This window comes from Ranitomeya imitator, chromosome 2 (assembly GCF_032444005.1).
Source record: "Ranitomeya imitator isolate aRanImi1 chromosome 2, aRanImi1.pri, whole genome shotgun sequence".
In the NCBI taxonomy this organism is placed as follows: Eukaryota; Metazoa; Chordata; class Amphibia; order Anura; family Dendrobatidae; genus Ranitomeya; species Ranitomeya imitator.
The window spans coordinates 166364953-166386705 of record NC_091283.1 but is presented as its reverse complement, the minus strand read 5'-3'; the positions used below and the strand labels follow the sequence as shown (position 1 = coordinate 166386705).

At 46.2% G+C, this 21753-nt stretch overlaps 1 protein-coding gene across 1 annotated transcript in view; it reads left to right on the top strand.

Annotated features, from left to right (window-relative positions):
• Nucleotides 1-6476, top strand: part of LOC138662324 (properdin-like) — a 53421-nt gene extending 46945 nt beyond the window's left edge. Inside the window, exons 9-10 of the mRNA XM_069747819.1 lie at nucleotides 5024-5163; nucleotides 6237-6476. Of these exons, the coding sequence (XP_069603920.1) occupies nucleotides 5024-5162 (139 nt within the window). The 3' untranslated portion in view covers nucleotide 5163; nucleotides 6237-6476. The remainder of the gene's footprint in view (nucleotides 1-5023; nucleotides 5164-6236) is intronic.
• The last annotated feature ends 15277 nt before the right edge of the window (nucleotides 6477-21753 follow it).

Below are 21753 nucleotides of genomic sequence, written 5' to 3'. Positions count from 1 at the left end.
TTGTCATAGAAGTCAACCCTATCTAGATGAAGCTGGATAAGGGAGTAGACACGACTCTGAACATAAGCATCATCCAGGAGACTGGAATTGAGCTTCCACAACCCTCTACCGATGTCCGGACAGTTAGAGGTCCCCAGACAGAAGCACAAGGCGTGGTGATCAAAGTAAGGGACGACCTTCTCACTCAGGGTGCTGACAGCCTCAGTAGGACTCACAAAAGCAAAATGTATCCTACTGCTCCTTTTGGAACATGAATATGTGAATTTTGGCTGTCAACCTCCCTGTGCGAAAACGTCAGTCAGTCCAGCCTGCATTATAATGTTATGTAGGGACCTTACCGTCCCTGGTCACTGTCCTTCCCGAGGAACTGTCACCTGATGTCAGTATGGCATTAAAGTCCCCTGCCATCACCACCGGAAGAGAAGTGAAGAGGTAAGGCTTAACGTTATTAAACAGCTGGATCCTGTCAGTCACTGTCTGTGGCCCATAGATGTTAATAAGCCGGAGTCGCCTACCATGAATAGTGACTTCCAGGACCAAACATCTTCCTATGACCACCTCCGTCATCCTATGTACAGTCACATCATTGGTGTTAAACAGGACAGCGACTCCAGTGTAAGGCTCCACAGCCAGTGACCAGAAAGAAGGACCGCACCGCTATTCCCTCTCAGCCTCTCTCATAAGCCCCAGAGATGTCAGTCGTGTCTCCTGCAGGAAAATGACATCGGTGTCCAGATGTGTGAGATGTTCATACACCACATGTCTCGTCCTCCTTGCCTTAATACTGTTGACATTACTTGAGGTTAGTGTTAATGGGAACCCCCCCATCACAACACAATAGAGAAAGAGCAAAGTAACTGCCATCATCATGAGTCAGGGATGTTCTGTCCACCACCGGTGTCCATCTCAGACTCTACCGGAGGATCTAGAGATAAAGGCTTCCGCTTTGACGGAGGGTGGTCCTCTATGTCCCTGTCACACTCTGCATCAACTTTCCTCAACTCTGTCTCATAATCGTCATCATTAGACTCAGATAAAACTCCATACTTGTTGGACACAACCATCACTCCTGCAGAATTCTGAACCTTCCTAGTAGCACTCTGACCGGTGTCATATTCTGCCTCAGATTTACAGGAGGACGTGCTCTTTTTCTTCCTTTTATGATGATTAACGCTCCAGTCATCCAGATCATAAGAGGGCGCCCTCTGCTGGTTGTCCTCATATGAACTCGAGCCAGGGAGCTTTCTAGGAAAGTTCCCACGATCTAGGAACAACCAGCAGAGGGCGCCTCACCGCAAATGAAGGTAAATATAGGTCATTGACCTACTTTACCTACATTCTCCGGGGTTTTGCAGACATGAGCAATGTTGCATTAGCAAAGCTCGTGGCTGCAAAATATTTTAACCCCTTCAGATGGATTTACATCGTTGGACTTTACAGATCTGCGGAAGGTAAGGATATAGTTGGTTTATTATGTTTTTTTTTGTTACAGAACGAGGGTCTTCAGTGATTGGATTGGGCGTTCAATAAAATATTAAAACAACCTTTGTTTTTATTTCATTAAAATAATTTTTAATAATGTGTTTGTGTATTTTTTTAACCCTTTACTAGTATTGGATTAATAATGGATAGGTGTCATAATTGACGCCTCTCCATTATTAATCTGGCTTAATGTCACCTTACAATAGCAAGGTGGCATTAACCCTTCATTACCCCATATCCCACCGCTACACGGGAATGGGAAGAGAGTGGCCAAGTGCCAGAATAGGCGCATCTTCCAGATGTGCCTTTTCTGGGGTGGCTGGGGGCAGATGTTTTTAGCCAGGGGGGGGCCAATAACCATGGACCCTCTCCAGGCTATTAATATCTGCCCTCAGTCACTGGCTTTACTACTCTGGCGGAGAAAATTGTGCGGGAGCCCACGCCAATTTTTTCTGCCATTTAACCCCTTAATTTACTAGCTAGAACGGCCAAATTTTGCATAGACACACTACTGACATTAGTAGTGTGGAATATGCAAAAAAAATGGTGATATGAGATGGTTTACTGTATGTAAACCAGGTCTCATATCATGTCGGGTTTTAGGAAGGAGAAAGCAAAAGTCGGTAATTGAATTACCGGCTTTAAATATATATATATATACCTATTCTATGTGTACACATTTATTCTACCTATTCTACTGTAAGCTGTCAGTGTGATTTTACTGTACACCGCACTGAATTGCCGGCTTTTCTCGCTAACACCGCTGCGTATTTCTCGCAAGTCACACTGCTGGTCCGTGTGTAATCCGTATTTTTGGGGCTTCCATAGACTTTCATTGATGTTTAATTTGCGCAATACGGTGACAAACGCAGCATGCTGCGATTTTCTACGGCCGTAGAAAGCCGTATAATACTGATCAGTTTAATACGGCAGATAGGAGCAGGGGCATAGAGAATAATTGTGCCGTATGTTTTGCGAGTTTTACGGACGTAGTTTCTGCGCTCTTACGTCCGTAAAACTCGCAAGTGTGAAGCCGGCCTTATAGTTGTTATATTCTTGTTCATAGGAGCAGTATAAGGTTATGTGCCCATGTTGCAGAATGTAAGCAGAATTTTCCTCATCAAAACCGGACTCCCTTCGCAGGAAATCCACTCGCGTTTTTCTAGCTTTTTTTTGCGTTTTTTGGGGGTTTTTTTCCCCATGTGTCCCAATACAATTGTATAGCAGCAAAATCGATGAAATTCCGCAGAAAAAAACGCTGCATCGGCACAACAATGTTGAATTCCATTAAAAATAATGGGATGCGTTTGGTAAGCGTTTTTTTAAATGTTTCTGCAGCAAAAAAAAACGCAGAGAAACGCTAAAAAAATGCAACGTATGCACATAGCCTTATAGCCTGTTGTATATAGGAGCAGTGTTATAGAAGTTATATTCTTGAACATAACAGCAGTATTATAGAAGTTATATTCTTGTACATAGCAGTATTATAGTAGTTATATTATTGTACATAGGAGCAGTATTATAGTAGTTATATTCTTGTGGATAGGGGCAGTATTATAGTAGTTATATTATTGTACATAGGACCAGTATTATAGAAGTTATATTATTGTACATAGGAGCAGTATTATAGAAGTGTTATTCTTGTACATAGGGAGCAGTATTATAGTAGTTATATTCTTGTACACAGGGGGCAGTATCATAGGAGTTATATCCTTATTCTTGTACATCGGGGCAGTATTATAGTAGTTATATTCTTGTACATAGGAGCAGTATTATAGAAGTTATATTCTTGTACATAGGAGCAGTATTATAGTAGTTATATTCTTGCACATAGGGGACAGTATTATAGTAGTTATATTCTTGTACATAGGAGCAGTATTATAGTAGTTATATTCTTGTACATAAGGGCAGTATTATAGTAGTTATATTATTGTACATAGGAGCAGTATTATAGTAGTTATATTCTTGTATATAGGGGCAGTATTATAGTAGTTATATTATTGTACACAGGGGGCAGTATTTTAGGTGTTATATCCTTATTCTTGTACATAGGGGCAGTATTATCTATATATAAAATTGTCTAAGGGGTACTTCCGTCTTTCTGTCGGCAACTTCCGTAACGGAAATCCCGCGTCGCTGATTGGTCTCGCCAGCTGCCTGTCATGGCTGCCGCGACCAATCAGCGATGGGCACAGTCCGATTAGTCCCTCCCCTACTCCCCTGCGCTCACTGCCCGGCGCACGCTCCGTAATCCCCTCCACTCACCCCTCACACAGGGTTAATGCCAGCGGTAACGGGCCGCGGGTACCGCACTCTGTTACCGCTGTTATTAACCCTGTGTGTCCCCAACTTTTTTACTATTGATGCTGTCTATGCAGCATCAATAGTAAAAAGATGTAATGTTAAAAATAATAAAAAAACAAAAAACCTGCTATTCTCACCTTCCGTCGTCCGACGATGCGCTCGTGCATCTTCTGTTCCCGGCGAGACCGCTAAGTCATCTGGGTAATTTCACAATGCATCCTGGGAACGGAAGATGGCGGCAGCCGCGCGCGCATCGCCAGAGTTTCGCTGGATCCCAGGGGGTGAGTATAGAATTATTTTTTATTTTAATTATTTTTTTTATCAGGGATATGGTGCCCACACTGCTATATACTACGTGGGCAGTGTTATATACCGCGTGGCTGCTATATACTACATGGGCAGTGTTATATACTCCGTGGGCTGTGTGATATAGTCCGTGGGTTGTGCTATATACTACGTGCCCTGTGTTATATACTGCGTCGCCTGTGTTATAGACTGCGTGGCTGCTATATACTGCGTGGGCTGCGTTATATAGTACGTGGGCTGTGTTATATAGTACGTGGGCTGTGTGATATACTGCGTGGGCTGTGCTATATACTGCGTGCCCTGTGTTATATACTACGTCGCCTGTGTTATATACTGCGTGGCTGCTATATACTGCGTGGGTTGTGTTATATAGTATGTGGGCAATGTTATATACTGTTTGGGCTGTGTTATATACTGCGTGGCCACTGTTATATAGTGCGTGGCCTGTATTAACGCATCGGGTATTCTACAATATGTATGTATATAGCAGCCACATAGTATATAGCAGAGGCCACATGGTATTTGCTATATACTATGTGGCCTCTGCTATATACTATGTGGCTGCTATATACATACATACATACATATTCTAGAATACCCGGTGCGTTAGAATCGGGCCACCATCTAGTAGTAGTTATATTCTTGTACATAGGAGCAGCATTATAGTAGTTATATTCTTGTACATAAGAGCAGTATTATAGTAGTTATATTCTTGTACATAGGGAACAGTATTATAGTAGTTATATTCTTGTACATAAGAGCAGTATTATAGTAGTTATATTCTTGTACATAAGAGCAGTGTTATAGTAGTTATATTCTTGTACATAGGGGGCAGTATTATAGGCAAGAGTATTATATTTTCTATATATTTTTAAATATATTTTAGATATATAATATTTTATAATATTGTAAATTATTTTTATACTGTTAGAACTATTGTGCAAGGAGCCACTAAAGTTGTAGAAGTTTTTTTCTCTGGAATCGCAAAAGTAAAATGTGATGCTATTAATGGGGAAACTCTGAAGTTGGAGGAGAAAACCGAGTGCCGAAATGTTCCATCATGTACTTAAGGTAAAAAAAAGTTATTCACTGTACACCCCCTCCCAGTACTTCCTCTTCTATGTGTCAGTCCTCACTGCAGCTCTGGCATTGTATTCCTCCACCAGGATGCCTTCATTCCGTTTACAAGCACCCTGCCTTAGGGCAGTCCCACACGTCCAGCTAATTCCGGTACCGGAAAAATGAAGCCGCCATTCATATCTTCTCTGCAGCAGCGTTTGCTGTAGAGAAGATATGAATATTCCTTTTTTTTTTGTTTCTCGTGTTTAAAATAAAGATCCATGTCCCCACCCCCTTCCCACCCCCTGTGCGCCCGCCCGCTATTCTTAAAATACTCACCCGGCTCCCTCGCTGGCTGGCGCTGCTTCCTGTCCTGGCCGCACCTTCTACTGTATGAGCGGTCACGTGGGGCCGCTCATTTACAGTAATGAATATGCGGTTCCACCCCTATGGGAGGTGGCGCCGCATATTCATGACTGTAATCGGCGGCCCCACGTGACCGCTCACTCAGTAGAAGGTGCGGCCAGGACAGGAAGCAGCGCCAGCCAGCGAGGGAGCCGGGTGAGTATTTTAAGAACAGCGGGCGGGCGCACAGGGGGTGGGAGGGGGCTGGGGACATGGATCTTTATTTTAAACACGAGAAACAAAAAAAAAAAAAAGGAATATTCATATCTTCTCTACAGCAAACGCTGCTGCAGAGAAGATATGAATGGCGGCTTCAGCACCAGTGGGGGGGACAGCGCTTACTGTAGCGCTGTCTCCTGCACAGCACACGGACTGCACACGGAGAACGTCAATGGGTCCGTGTAATCCGTGCGCTCCCATGAACACTGACATGTCTCCGTGTTTGGCACACGGAGACATGGTCTGCAAAAAATCAATTACATCTACACAGATGCATTGATTTTAATGCGTCTACATGTGTCAGTGGCTCCGGTACGTGAGGAAACTGTCACCTCACGTACCGGAGCCACTGACGTGTGAAACCGGCCTTATAGGATTACTTGGGAGTGCCCTTATGGAATGGCCCTAAATGATTAATTGATGGTTAATTTATTATTGCGTTCTTCTTTTGTGTCTTTCAGACTTTTCATGTTGGCCGCCCTCACAAATGCGCATTCTGTTTTTTATTTCTATCGTCATGCCAAGAAGCAGCGCTGTAATGTAACCGTGGGGGAAATGCTCTAAAGGAAAGAATAGTGTCCAATGTATCACACATTTATTGCCACATTTAGGGATGATGCTTTTATATTTGAGCCGCCATCATTTCTTCCCGCTGTTGTTTTATGTTTAATGTTTAAAACAATCAAAAATTGTGAATTTTTAGCAAATGTCACATTTCTTCAATTCCTCAGTTCTCTTCTCACTTCCTACATGAACATGTAAGCGGAGGCTGAGAACTCGCCCAAAGGAGAAGAGATCATCAATATACTGCAGATCAGCCCTGAGGGGAGGAGCTTATCACTGCACAGCAGAACAGCCCTGAGGGGAGGAGCGTATCACTGCTATGTAGAACAGCCCTGAAGGGGGGAGCTTATCACTGCACTGCAGAACAGCAGCCCTGGGGGAGGAGCTTATCACTGCACTGCAGATCAGCACTGAGGGGAGGAGCTTATCACTGCACTGCAGATCAGCCCTGAGGGGAGGAGCTTATCACTGCTCTGTAGAACAGCCCTGAAGGGAGGAGCTTATCACTGCACTGCAGAACAGCAGCCCTGAGGGGAGGAGCTTATCACTGCTCTGTAGAAAAGCCCTGAAGGGAGGAGCTTATCACTGCACTGCAGAACAGCAGCCCTGGGGGAGGAGCTTATCACTGCGCTGCAGATCAGCCCAGAGGGGAGGAGCTTATCCCTGCACCGCAGAACAGCCCTGAGGAGAGGAGCGTATCACTGCTATGTAGAACAGCCCTGAAGGGGGGAGCTTATCACTGCACTGCAGAACAGCAGCCCTGGGGGAGGAGCTTATCACTGCGCTGCAGATCAGCCCAGAGGGGAGGAGCTTATCCCTGCACCGCAGAACAGCCCTGAGGAGAGGAGCGTATCACTGCTATGTAGAACAGCCCTGAAGGGGGGAGCTTATCACTGCACTGCAGAACAGCAGCCCTGGGGGAGGAGCTTATCACTGCACTGCAGATAAGCACTGAGGGGAGGAGCTTATCACTGCACTGCAGATCAGCCCTGGGGGGAGGAGCTTATCACTGCACTGCAGATCAGCCCTGAGGGGAGGAGCTTATCACTGCACTGCAGATCAGCCCTGAGGGGAGGAGCTTATCACTGCACTGCAGAACAGACATGAGGGGAGGAGCTTATCACTGCTCTGTAGAACAGCCCTGAAGGGAGGAGCTTATAACTGCACTGCAGAACAGCCCTGAGGGGAGGAGCTTATCACTGCACAGCAGAACAGCCCTGGGGGAGGAGTTTATCACTGCTCTGTAGAACAGCCCTGAAGGGAGGAGCTTATCACTGCACTGCAGAACAGCAGCCCTGAGGGGAGGAGCTTATCACTGCACTGTAGAACAGTCCTGAGGGGAGGAGCTTATCACTGCTCTGTAGAACAGCCCTGAAGGGAGGATCTTATCACTGCACTGCAGATCAGTCATAGGGGAGGAGTCTTTCACTGCTCTGCAGATCAGCCCTGAGGGGAGGAGCTTATTACTGCTCTGTAGAACAGCCCTGGGGGAGGAGCTTATCATTGATCTGCAGATCAGCTCTGAGGGGAGGAGCTTATCACTAATCTGTAGAACAGCCTTGAGGGGAGGAGCTTATCACTGCTCTGCAAAACAGCCCTGAGGGGAGGAGCGCATCCCTGCACTGCATACCAGCCTTGAGGGCTGCATACCAGCCCTGAAGGGAGTATCTTATCACTGCACTGTAGAACCCTGAGGGGAGGAGCTTATCACTGCCCTGCAGGTTAGTTAGAGGGGAGGAGCTTATCACTGTACTGCATAACAGCCCAGAGGGGAGGAGCTTATCACTGCTCTGCAGAACAGCCCTGAGGGTAGGAGCTTATTACTGCACTACAGATCATTCAGAGGGGAGGAGCTTATCACTGCTCTGCAGATCAGAGGGGAGGAGCTTATCACTGCTCTGCAGATCATTCAGAGGGGATGAGCTTATCACTGTAGGGTCTTATCCGATGATAACGGAAGAGTAGGAAGTGTGAGAACACTCACCTGGTGTGGTTGCAAGTAAGCAACACAAGATGGACACGTATTACAGCTGCTGCAGGACACTGGTTACGTGTGGACGCATGGAAAATGAAGAACAGGAAGGACGTGTCATTCAATTCGCTGCTGAAGGAAGTTCAATGGAAAGATGAAATCAATGGTGTATTATTGTAAAGGTTTTACAGGTCAGCGCATTTCAAGGTCTCACATGACCTCTTCATCAGGACAAAAACCTGAGGATGACTGTCAGGAATGTTCGTCTTATAAGCGGTCTTTTAAAAAAAAGTAAAGAAAACGCCAAACCGGGCACATGACTATGTCAAAGTTCAAACAGTGACTCTGGATCAGTATTGACGTTAGACATTTGTTTGATTTGTAATAATTGAATAATATCAAAATATACACATTTTTATAAAAAATAAATACCATAAAACTGATACAAATGTTAAAAAGAAATCAAACACAACAATAGGAAAAAATCTAAGAATAATTGGGTGAAAGGTCTAGGGAGAGGAATACCAGAGGGGGATCAAGCTGGATCAGACAGGCTATTTCACATTGTGAAAAACCAGGGAGTAGAGCGATGAGTCACTGCTCAGGTATCGAATTCTGATATTTATGACAGAAGAAAAGAATCTGTGATGGAATGGAATAAGTAACTCAATCTAGGAAAGAAAAGAAAGGAGAGATTATATGCAGAAATGTTAGCAACATTGGTGTATGACAAATGAGAATGGAATAAGGAGGGGGGAGAAAAAAGAAAAGTGGAGCCACTGCACTGAGGGGAGGAGCTTATCACTGCTCTGCAGAACAGTCCTGAGGGGGAGGAGCATATTACTGCACTGCAAGAACATCTCAGAGGGGAGGAGCTTACCACTGCTCTGCAGAACAGTCCTGAGGGGGAGGGGCTTATTACTGCACTGCAAGAACATCTCAGAGGGGAGGAGCTTATCACTGCTCTGCCGAACAGTCCTGAGGAGGAGGAGTGTATTACTGCACTGCAAGAACATCTCAGAGGGGAGGAGCTTATCACTGCTCTGCAGAACAGTCCTGAGGGGGAGGGGCTTATTACTGCACTGCAAGAACATCTCAGAGTGGAGGAGCTTATCACTGCTCTGCAGAACAGTCCTGAGGGGAGGTGCTTATTACTGCACTGCAAGAACATCTCAGAGGGGAGGAGCTTATCACTGCTCTGCAGAACAGTCCTGAGGAGGAGGAGCGTATTACTGCACTGCAAGAACATCTCAGAGGGGAGGAGCTTACCACTGCTCTGCAGAACAGTCCTGAGGGGGAGGAGCATATTACTGCACTGCAAGAACATCTCAGAGGGGAGGAGCTTATCACTGCTCTGCAGAACAGTCCTGAAGGGAGGTGCTTATTACTGCACTGCAAGAACATCTCAGAGGGAAGGAGCTTATCACTGCTCTGCAGAACAGTCCTGAGGGGGAGGAGCATATTACTGCACTGCAAGAACATCTCAGAGGGGAGGAGTTATCACTGCTCTGCAGAACAGTCCTGAGGAGGAGGAGCGTATTACTGCACTGCAAGAACATCTCAGAGGGGAGGAGCTTACCACTGCTCTGCAGAACAGTCCTGAGGGGGAGGAGCATATTACTGCACTGCAAGAACATCTCAGAGGGGAGGAGCTTATCACTGCTCTGCAGAACAGTCCTGAAGGGAGGTGCTTATTACTGCACTGCAAGAACATCTCAGAGGGAAGGAGCTTATCACTGCTCTGCAGAACAGTCCTGAGGGGGAGGAGCATATTACTGCACTGCAAGAACATCTCAGAGGGGAGGAGCTTATCACTGCTCTGCAGAACAGTCCTGAGGGGAGGAGCTTATTACTGCACTGCAAGAACATCTCAGAGGGGAGGAGCTTATCACTGCTCTGCCGAACAGTCCTGAGGGAGAGGAGCTTATTACTGCACTGCAAGAACATCTCAGAGGGGAGGAGCTTATCACTGCTCTGCCGAACAGTCCTGAGGGGGAGGAGCTTATTACTGCACTGCAAGAACATCTCAGAGGGGAGGAGCTTATCACTGCTCTGCAGAACAGTCCTGAGGGGAGGAGCTTATTACTGGACTGCAAGAACATCTCAGAGGGGAGGAGCTTATCACTGCTCTGCCGAACAGTCCTGAGGGGAGGAGCTTATTACTGCACTGCAAGAACATCTCAGAGGGGAGGAGCTTATCACTGCTCTGCCGAACAGTCCTGAGGAGGAGGAGCGTATTACTGCACTGCAAGAACATCTCAGAGGGGAGGAGCTTATCACTGCTCTGCAGAACAGTCCTGAGGGGAGGAGCTTATTACTGCACTGCAAGAACATCTCAGAGGGGAGGAGCTTATCACTGCTCTGCCGAACAGTCCTGAGGGGAGGAGCTTATTACTGCACTGCAAGAACACCTCAGAGGGGAGGAGCTTATCACTGCTCTGCAGAACAGTCCTGAGAGGGGAGGAGCTTATTACTGTACTGCAGAACATCCCTGAGGGGAGGAGAGTATTACTGCACTGCAAGAACATCTCAAAGGGGAGGAGCATATTACTGCACTGCAAGAACATCCCAGAGGGGAGGAGCTTCTCACTGCTCTGCAGAACAGCCCTGAGGGTGAGGAGCTTATTACTGCATTGCAGAACAGTCCTGAGAGGGGAGCTTATCACTGCTCTGCAGAACAGTCCTGAGGGGAGGAGCTTTTTACTGTACTGCAGATCAGTTCAAGGGAAGAAGCTTCACTGCGCTGCAGAACAGCCTGGAGGGGAGAAGCTTATCACTGCACTGCAGAACAGTCAGAAGAGAGGAGCTTATAATTGCACTACAGAACAGCCATAAAGGGAGGAATTTAATCACTGCACTGCAGAATAGCCCAGAGGGGAGGAGCTTATCACTGCACTGCAGAACTTCCTTGAGGGTATGAGTTTTTTTTACTGCACTGCAGAGAAGTCAGAGAGGAAGAGCTTAACACTTCACCGCAGAACATCCAAAGGAGGAGAGCTTATCACTGCACTGCAGGACAGGCAGAAGGGTAGAAGTTTATCACTGTACTGAAGAACAGTCAGAAGGGAACAGCCAGAGGACAGTAGCTCATCAAAGCACTGCAGAACAACCTTGAGCTTTTCACTTACTGTACCTGCAAAGCAGCCAGAGGGGAAGATCTTATCACTGCATTGAAGAACAGCCAAGAGGTTAGAAGCTTATTAATGCTGAACTGTCTAGAGGGGAGGAGCTTATTATTTCAGAACAGAGGGGAGGAGCTTATCACTTCCGAACAGACCAGAGGGGAGGGCTTATCACTGCACTGGAAAACAGCCTTTAGGGGAGGAGTTTATCACTGTACTGAGGGGGAAGAGCTAATCACTACACTGCAGGATGTACACCATGTAAAGTGGAGCGCCCCCAGACACAGGGCCGTGGGTTACTCGGTACCGGTCCTCTCTGTCTCAGTACTAGGATTGTCACCTGGTCCATGACCCTGCTAAGGGGCATCCAATAAAAGGGGTGATGAAAGTCGGCTAAGGTTTCGTGACGCCACCTGTGGTATTCAGTCAGGGTGACCGACGCTGCTTGGGGTCCACTGGGGTGATGTGATGGCAGCTAGATGGTTTACCGTCCCACAGGTGAAGTGTGTCCCCAGGGCTTCCCAGTAGTGTAGGTGGCAATGATGTGAGGCGCAGTTAATAACGAGGACACAGGGTTGCAGTCTCTTTACCTTTTACTGAAGACTTCGGTATCCTTAGTCCAGAGCACTGCTAACTGGGCTGTCTGAGACCGGCCGGTCCGAAGGCACATCCAGGGTTCCCTTTGCAGGTGGAAATCAGTGCCTACCATTAGCGCCTGTGTGTTGTAGTTCTTCCCTGCTGAGCATTCGGGATAGTCCTCACAACTCTCATGTTCGTTCTTTCTCTCTCTCCGTCCCCCAAGTTTATCTGGATAGGACGCACCCGTTTGACGGGAAGGCTTGGAGCTATTCTGGGACCCTAGAGATGCCCCTCTCCACGCTTGCCCCCTATGTCTTCTTAGGTGATGTATGGTAGACAGCCAACCTATAATCAACTGTCCTGCCGCTGTTTGAAGTAATGCTTGGAGTCAGTTACTTCCTCGGTGTTCCGGTCACCGGCTACGCACCCCAGTAGGATGTTGCTGTTCTCGGAGCACGACTCCTACTGGCTCTCCTTTGTGCTTTAATCTCGTTTCTCACTTTTCCACAATATCCTTCTCTTCATGTCCTTTCTTAGGATACCGCCGCAAGGCAGTGCAGGCGCGGTTCCGTCACTTTCTACTCTTTCTCCTAGGCCCCTGTCAGTAACCCACCCCTGACAGGTCCTCTCTGGAGCTCTCCCAGGCTGCGTTCTGTTCTAACTTCCTATCCGACCCCTAGTTTTACCAGTGTGAGGAGTGGCCTAATACATAGTGCCTTTTGCTCCCCCTAGTGGCCAGAGTGTGAAGTGTAATGTGTGCTTGTGATATCTGGTCAGGTGAACTCCTTTAGTGCAATCAGACATAACATCACTCCCCTTAGTGGCAGAGCGACATTACTGCAACGACCAGGACTCTAGGGCGCTGCACTACCCCCCAACCCCCTCCCCCCCCCCCCCCCCCCGGTTACATCCAGTACTCCGGACTGGGAAAAGAGGAACAACAATAGGTATTAGAAAAAGACGTACAAAATTTTTGAAATGCTTTGAAAAATGTAAACAGTACAATACTTCCTTTTATGGGAGGTGAGGTCACTTGAACGTTACAAACGGAAACATGTTTAAATATTTTAAATAACATTCTATTCTACGGACTATAAATAATTCCTATTACCCAGCCAAGTATTCTACTAAGTGCAAATCTTTGAACAATAATTTAACTTCTCCTTTAAGGGCGTATAAGCTGAACCCACTAAAGGCTTACTATAAAACATTACAGTACAAATCTAACATTTTCTTTATTCCTTCTAAATTCACACAGATGCAGGACCGCCTGGCTATTCGTCCGGGCCTACTGCCTCTCTTCTTCTTGGTTCACAGCAACCATCTCTCTATGGTTCTCAGACTCACTAACCCCTACGGGTTCACTTTCTAGCTCTCTAGCTACATGGCATCTACTATGCAAACATTATCACTATCTTACTACTCAAGGCATCATTATCAAAAGGCAACACATAACATTCCCTGTAAGAGGGGAAATCAGTCTTCTCTGAGGTAGTGCAAACAATCATCAAGTGACTAAGGAACTGCAAGACTCAAGAAACTCCCACATCGTCATCAGGAATCGTCTCTTCGCAAAGTCTTCTTTCCTAGTAAAACCAGTAGAGAGCACCCTTAAGAAGGTGCGAACTACAGTACAGACCTAAAGTTTGGACACACCTTCTCATTTAAAGATTTTTCTCTATTTTCATGACTATGAAAATTGTACATTCACACTGAAGGCATCAAAACTATGAATTAACACACGTGGAATTATATACTTAACAAAAAAGTGTGAAACTGAAATTATGTCTTATATTCTAGGTTCTTCAAAGTAGCCACCCTTTGCTTTGATAACTGCTTTGCACACTCTTGGCATTCTCTTGATGAGCTTCAGGAGGCAGTCACCGGAAATGGTTTTCACTTCACAGGTGTGCCCTGTCAGGTTTAATAAGTGGGATTTCTTGCCATATAAATGGGGTTGGGACCATCAGTTGTGTTGTGCAGAAGTCTGGTGGATACACAGCTGATAGTCCTACTGAATAGACTGTTAGAATTTGTATTATGGCAAGAAAAAAGCAGCTACATAAAGAAAAACGAGTGGCCATCATTACTTTAACCCCTTCACCCCCGGAGCTTTTTCCGCTTTTTCATTTTCGTTTTTTGCTCCCCTCCTTTCCAGAGCCATAACTTTTTTATTTTTCCGTCAATATGGCCATGTGAGGGCTTATTTTTTTGTGGGACGAGATGTACTTTTGAACGATACCATTGATTTTACCATGCCATGTAACAGAAAACAGGAAAAAAATTCCAAGTGTGATGAAATTGCAAAAAAAGTGCAATCTCACACTTGTTTTTTGTTTGGCTTTTTTGCTAGGTTCACTAAATGCTAAAACTAACCTGCCATTATGATTCTCCAGGTCATTATGAGTTCATAGACACCAAACATGTCTAGGTTATTTTATATCTAAGTGGTGAAAAAAAATTCCAAATTTTGCTAAAAAAAAAAAATTGCGCGATTTTCCGATACCCGTAGCGTCTCCAATTTTCGTGATCTGGAGTCAGGTGAGGGCTTATTTTTTGCGTGCCGAGCTGGCGTTTTTAATGATACCATTTTGGTGTAGATACGTTCTTTTGATCGCCCGTTATTGCATTTTAATGCAATGTTGCGGCGACCAAAAAAACGTAATTTTGGCGTTTTGATTTTTTTTCTCGCTACGTCATTTAGCCATCAGGTTAATCCTTTGTTTTTATTGATAGATCGGGCGATTCTGAACGCGGCGATACCAAATATGTGTATGTTTGATTTTTTTTTAATTGTTTTATTTTGATTGGGGCGAAAGGGGGGTGATTTGAACTTTTATATATTTTTAATTTTTTTTATATTTTTAATCACTTTTTTTTTTTAATTTTAGCATGCTTCAATAGCCTCCATGGGAGGCTAGAAGCATGCATAACTCGATCGGCTCTGCTACATAGAGGTGAAGTACAGATCACCTCTATGTAGCAGAAATGCAGGGTTGCTTTGAACGCCGACCACAGGTTGGCGCTCAAAGCAATCGGCCATCAACAACCATAGAGGTCTCAAGGAGACCTCTGGTTGTTATGGCGATGCACTGCTGACCCCCGATCATGTGACGGGGGTCAGCAGTGCGAGCACTTCCGGCCGCGCGGCCGGGAGCGCTAGTTAAATGCCGCTGTCAGCGCTTGACGGCGGCATTTAACTAGTTAATGAGCGCGGGCGGATCGCGATTCCGCTCGCGCTCATTACGCGCACATGTCAGCTGTACAAAACAGCTGACATTTCGCGGCTTTGAGGTGGGCTCACCGCCGGAGCCCACCTCAAAGCAGGGGATCTGCCAGCTGACGTACTATTCCGTCAGCTGGCAGAAAGGGGTTAAGAAATGAAGGTCAGTCAGTCCGAAAAATTGGGAAAACTTTGAAAGTGTCCCCAAGTGCAGTGGCAAAAACCATCAAGCGCTGCAATGAAACTGGCTCACATGAGGACCACCCCAGGAAAGGAAGACCAAGCGTCACCTCTGCTTCTGAGGATAAATTTATCTGATTTAACAGCCTCAGAAATCGCAGGTTAACAACAGCTCAGATTAGAGACCAGGTCAATGCCACACAGAGTTCTAGCAGCAGACACATCTCTACAACAACTGTTAAGAGGAGACTTTGTGCAGCAGGCCTTCATGGTAAAATAGCTGCTAGAAAACCACTGCTAAGGACAGGCAACAAGCAGAAGAGACTTGTTTGGGCTCAAGAACACAAGGAATGGACATTAGACCAGTGGGAATCTTCTCTTTGGTCTGATGAGTCCAAATTTGAGATCTTTGGTTCTAACCACTGTGTCTTTCTGCAACACACAAAAAGGTGAACAGATGAACTCTACATGCCTGGTTCCCACCTTGAAGCATGGAGAAGGAGGTGTGATGGTGTGGGGGTGCTTTGCTGTTTACACTGTTGGGGATTCATTCAAAATTGAAGGCATACTGAACCAGCATGGCTACCACAGCATCTTGCAGCGGCATTCTATTCCATCCGGTTTGCGTTTAGTTGGACCATCATTTATTTTTTAACAGGACAATGACCTCAGGCTATTTGACTAAGAAGCAGAAAGATGGGGTGCTACACCAGATGTCCTGGCCTCCACAGTCACCAGACCTGAACCCAATCGAGATGGTTTGGGGTGAGCTGGACCGCAGAGTGAAGGCAAAAGGGCCAACACGTGCTAAACATCTCTGGGAACTCCTTCGAGATTGTTGGAAGACCATTCCCGGTGACTACCTCTTGAAGCTCATCAAGAGAATGCCAAGAGTGTGCAAAGCAGTCATCAAAGCAAAAGGTGGCTAATATAAGGCATAATTTCAGTTGTTTCACACTTTTTTGTTAAGTATTTAATTCCACATGTGTTAATTCATAGTTTTGATGCCTTCAGTGTGAATGTACAATTTCATAGTCATAAAAATACAGAAAAATCTTGAAATGAGAAGGTGTGTCCAAACTTTTGGTCTGTACTGTATATACAAAGCCAGTTTGTGAATCATTCATCGTCCATGATTCGGCAGTCTTTGGAAACACTGATAAACTTGTTTAAGGAAAACGTAAAACAATAGGGATCCCGGGTCAACAAAGGGATCCCTTTAAGGATTAACCCTAGACGGGTTTAATAACAAAAGAGCAGGAAACAGTTAACTATAAACATGTGTCGGGGCTTCAAGGTTTTATCCTTGCTCTGGTGGCGCCCACCAGGGCCTGACCGGGCAGGTGGGCCTCGGGGGTTTGGGAAGGCTGAGATCAAAGTCTGCTTCCGGCATCAGGTGAGTCCAGTGGACGATCCGAGGGACGGCAGCAGCGGCTGCCGCCGCTACAGCAAGTTCCTCCTCCAGGGTCTTGGCGGCGACCAGGACAGAGGTACAGAGCTGGATATCTCGAGCCCACCAGCCGTGGCCCTTCTGGTATCGGCAGTAGCTTACCACATCCCCCGGCATCAGGACGGGACCTTTGCTGTCGCCACGCAGGCAGGACTCCACCACCTCCCGGGTGATGTGGACCCTTATCGACGACCCGATCTCTTGGACGAAACCTTTTCCTCCCTGGGGTTGGTAAACAATTACCACTCCCCATTTCGGTAGGGACCCATCCAGCAGCTCACCACGGGCCTCCCGCTCCACGCCTCTGGCATATTCCGCTATCAGATGCTTCCGATAGTCTCCCCAGGGAAAGGGACCAAGATCCCACTCCCGCGATCCTGGGCCGGATGATGAGGACTCCGGGCCCTGTCAGCCGCGTTGAAGGTCGGATCCGGGGTCGGCGGAACACCGACTCCCAACCGGTCGGGACACCGAGCTTTCTCACAGGTGGGGGCTCCGCTGTCGCCACGCCACGCCTCTGGGGTGGCCGCCAGATCTGGTGCAGGCAGCGGAAGCTCCGCGGACAGCCCCCAGGGTTCGATCGGTTCCAACGGCGGCATGTCGGCATAATCCACCGGTGATGGGGACCTAGGCAGGGGCATCCTTTTGTGTAAGCCTTCCATGCTCTCCAGTTCCGCTCCGTCTAAGTCATAGTTTCGTTTCTTCGGTCTCCGCCCGCCATAGAGAATTAGGAGGCGGACCTCATCAGCTGCTGACGGACACGTCCTCAAGACACAGAAATATTTAGACTGGGCGGCCATTACTCTTCGCGCTCTTCAGCTCGTTCACGCCCACAACTTCAACTTTTTTTTTTTTTCTATATGATGTTGTGCATAAATATGTGATTCTTCAGAATATGTTTTAGTCTTTGCCTGATGAAGAGACGTATGTAGTCTGGAAAGCTTGCAATTTGTTACCATCTTTTCAGTTAGCCATTAAAAGGTATCAACCACTGAGGACTCTCAATTCTAAATAATGGATTAGAAGAATTCAACCCTTATGTCGCCAGAAAAAATATGTCATGTAATCTGCGGTATGACCACCAGGTGGCAGAGCTGCATTTATATTCGTTTCCTGTGCAGCCTGTTGGCAGTAACTTGCCCTTTCTGTTCAGCAGCTCCAGTGTGTCAGGTCAGTGGGTACATATTAAATTAATGTCTGCGCGGTGTAGACAGGGAGATGACGCTTGCAAACTTGGGAGGCCCAAAGGCAAATCACGGAGTAAAATGCTATAAAACGACAGACAGATTTCAGCAAGAAAAACAACCCATAGCACCATGGAAAATGACCTCAAAACTACTCTCTGCTGCCTGTCTAGTACTGTTCATCCTAATCCTCCTGATCCATGAATAGACTAATGCTAGTGATACTAAATCTAACTGGGAACTTGAGTGTGAACTCTTAGGGTATGTGCACACGTTGCGGAATGTTGTGTGGATTTTTCCGCACTGATTTTGTTAAATCCGCAGGAAATCCGCACTGAGGAATTACTGCGGAATTACCGCGGTTTTTGTGCGGATTCCACTTGCGGTTTTACACCTGCGGATTCCTATTGAGGAGCACAAAGAATTGACATGCTGCGGAATAAACAACGCAGCTTTTCCGCTCGTTTTTTTCCGCAGCATCTGCATGCACTGCGTGTGCACATAGCCTTAGCCATTCAGGCTGTATTTTTCATTTGGATTGAATGCACTGAAGTCACTGCCACCCATGGTTCCTATAATGAAGCCAATTTTAGTGTTCCTGGCCCTTTAAATATCAGATTGCAAACTTATGCAGAAGCTTCACATTCAGAGCAATCCTGATATAACTTCTTAGGAATCAAGTGCAGTGAAATAGACCGAAATAGCAGTTGTAGCTCTCTGGTAAATTCAGGACTATTCTTCTTGCCTCCCTGACTACTAAAATTTTAATGTGCAAATGGGTTTCTAATTATGTAGAACGCTGAGACCGCCCCAGCAACAAGACAAACTGTATATCAGGGGTGGACATACTGCTCTGGCAAAAATTAAGAGACCACCTCAAACCCCTGTCATGGGCAGCCCAAGCTCCAGACCTGGACCCCATTGAAAACCTCTGGAATGTAATCAAGAGGATGATGGATAGCCACAAGCCATCAAACAAAGAAGAACTACTTACATTGTTGTGTCAGCAGCAGTGTGAAAGACTGGTGGAAAGCATGCCAAGACGCATGAAAGCTGGGATTAAAAATCATGGTTATTCCACAAAATATTGATTTCTGAGCTCTTCCTGAGTTAAAACATTAGTATTTTTGCTTCTAAATGATTATGAACTTGTTTTCTTTGCATTATTTGAGGTTTGAAAGCAATGAGTTTTTTTTGTAATTTTGACCATTTCTCTTTTTCAGAAAAAAAAAAAATACAAAATGTTTTGCTTGGAAATTCGGAGACATGTTGTCAGAAGTTTATAGAATAAATGAACAATTTACATTTTACTCAAAAATATACCAATAACGAGAAAAATCAGACAAACTGAACATTTTGCAGTGGTCTCTTAATTTTGACAGAGCTGTATATGTAAACTTTTGACTTTGCAGTAAGTAATAAAAAGGTCTTAAAACATTATATTTTTCTCATTATTCTGGTATTTGGCAAATATGAATAATTATGGTAATCCTAATTGACCTAAAACGGGAAAAGTTTATTCTGATTTCAAGTCAGGTATTGAGAAAAACCTGCATATATGTCTTTTTATATAGTGCGTGTAACCTTCTAGTTTCAACTGTATCTACTATAATACTGCCCCATGTACAAGATTATAACTACTATAATAGTGCCCCTATGTACAAGAATATAAGTACTATAATACTGCCCCTATGTACAAGAATATAACTACTATAATACTGCCCCTATGTATAAGAATATAACTACTATAATACTGCCCCTATGTATAAGAATATAACTACTATAATACTGCCCCTATGTACAAGAATATAACTACTATAATACTGCCCCTATGTATAAGAATATAACTACTATAATACTGCCCCTATGTACAAGAATATAACTACTATAATACTGCCCCTATGTATAAGAATATAACTACTATAATACTGCCCCTATGTACAAGAATATAACTACTATAATACTGCCCCTATGTACAAGAATATAACTACTATAATATTGCTCCTATGTACAAGAATATAACTACTATAATACTGCCCCTATGTACAAGAATATAACTACTATAATACTGCCCCTATGTATAAGAATATAACTACTATAATACTGCCCCTATGTATAAGAATATAACTACTATAATACTGCCCCTATGTACAAGAATATAACTACTATAATACTGCCCCTATATACAGGCTCGGACTGGCCCACCGGGGAACCGGAGGATCCTCCGGTGGGCCCTGGCACTGACACCTACTGGCAGGGCCCCCACTGCTCCAGGGCCCCCCCCCCCCACCCCCCGCTCCAGGGCCCCCCCCCCCCGCCGCCCGCCTTGAATACTCACCCTGTTCCAGCGATGGTCTCGGCGTCTGCACTGCAGCTCGTCCTGAACGAGCGGTCACGTGACACCGCTCATTAAGATCATGAATATGCGCATATTCATGATCTTAATGAACGGTGTCACATGACCGCTCAAGCAGGAAGAAGCTGCTGCGCCGGCGCCGCCGCCTGGAGTCGGGACAGAGAGCGAGGGATGTCGGCACGGCCGTGCAGTGGAACAGGTGAGTATGAGGGACGGGGGGGACGGAGGGGATGAAGGAGGACATAAGCCGGCGCGCCGAGCAGGAGCGGGTGCTGGTGCAGAGAGATAAGCCGCCATGCAGGGGGGAATATAAGCCATGCAGGGGGAAATATGAGCCATACAGGGGGGAATATAAGCCATGCAGGGGGGAATATAAGCCATGCAGGGGGGAATATAAGCCATGCATACGGGGGGAATATAAGCATACAGGGGGGAATATAAGCCATGCATACGGGGGGAATATGAGCATACAGGGGGGAATATAAGCCATACAGGGGGGGGAATATAAGCCATACAGGGGGGGAAAATAAGCCATACAGGGGGGGGAATATAAGCCATGCATACGGGGGGAATATGAGCCATACGGGGGGAATGAGCCATACAGGGGGGAATATAAGCCATGCAGGGGGGAATATAAGCCTTACAGGGGGGGAATATAAGCCATACAGGGGGGAATATAAGCCATGCAGGGGGGAATATAAGCCATGCAGGGGGGAATATAAGCCATGCATACGGGGGGAATATGAGCCATACAGGGGGGAATGAGCCATACAGGGGGGAATATAAGCCATACAGGGGGGGAATATAAGCCATGCAGGGGGGAATATAAGCCATGCATACGGGGGGAATATGAGCCATACAGGGGGGAATGAGCCATACAGGGGGGAATATAAGCCATACAGGGGGGAATATAAGCCATACAGGGGGGGAATATAAGCCATGCAGGGGGGAATATAAGCCATACAGGGGGGAATGAGCCATGCATACGGGGGGGAATATGAGCCATACAGGCGGGAATGAGCCATACAGGGGGGAATATAAGCCATACAGGGGGGGAATATAAGCCATACAGGGGGGGAATATAAGCCATGCAGGGGGGAATATAAGCCATACAGGGGGGAATGAGCCATGCATACGGGGGGGGAATATGAGCCATACAGGGGGGAATATAAGCCATGCAGGGGGGAATATAAGCCATACAGGGGGGGAATATAAGCCATACAGGGGGGGAATATAAGCCATGCAGGGGGGAATATAAGCCATGCAGGGGGGAATGTAAGCCATACAGGGGGGAATATAAGCCATGCAGGGGGGAATATAAGCCATGCAGGGGGGAATATAAGCCATG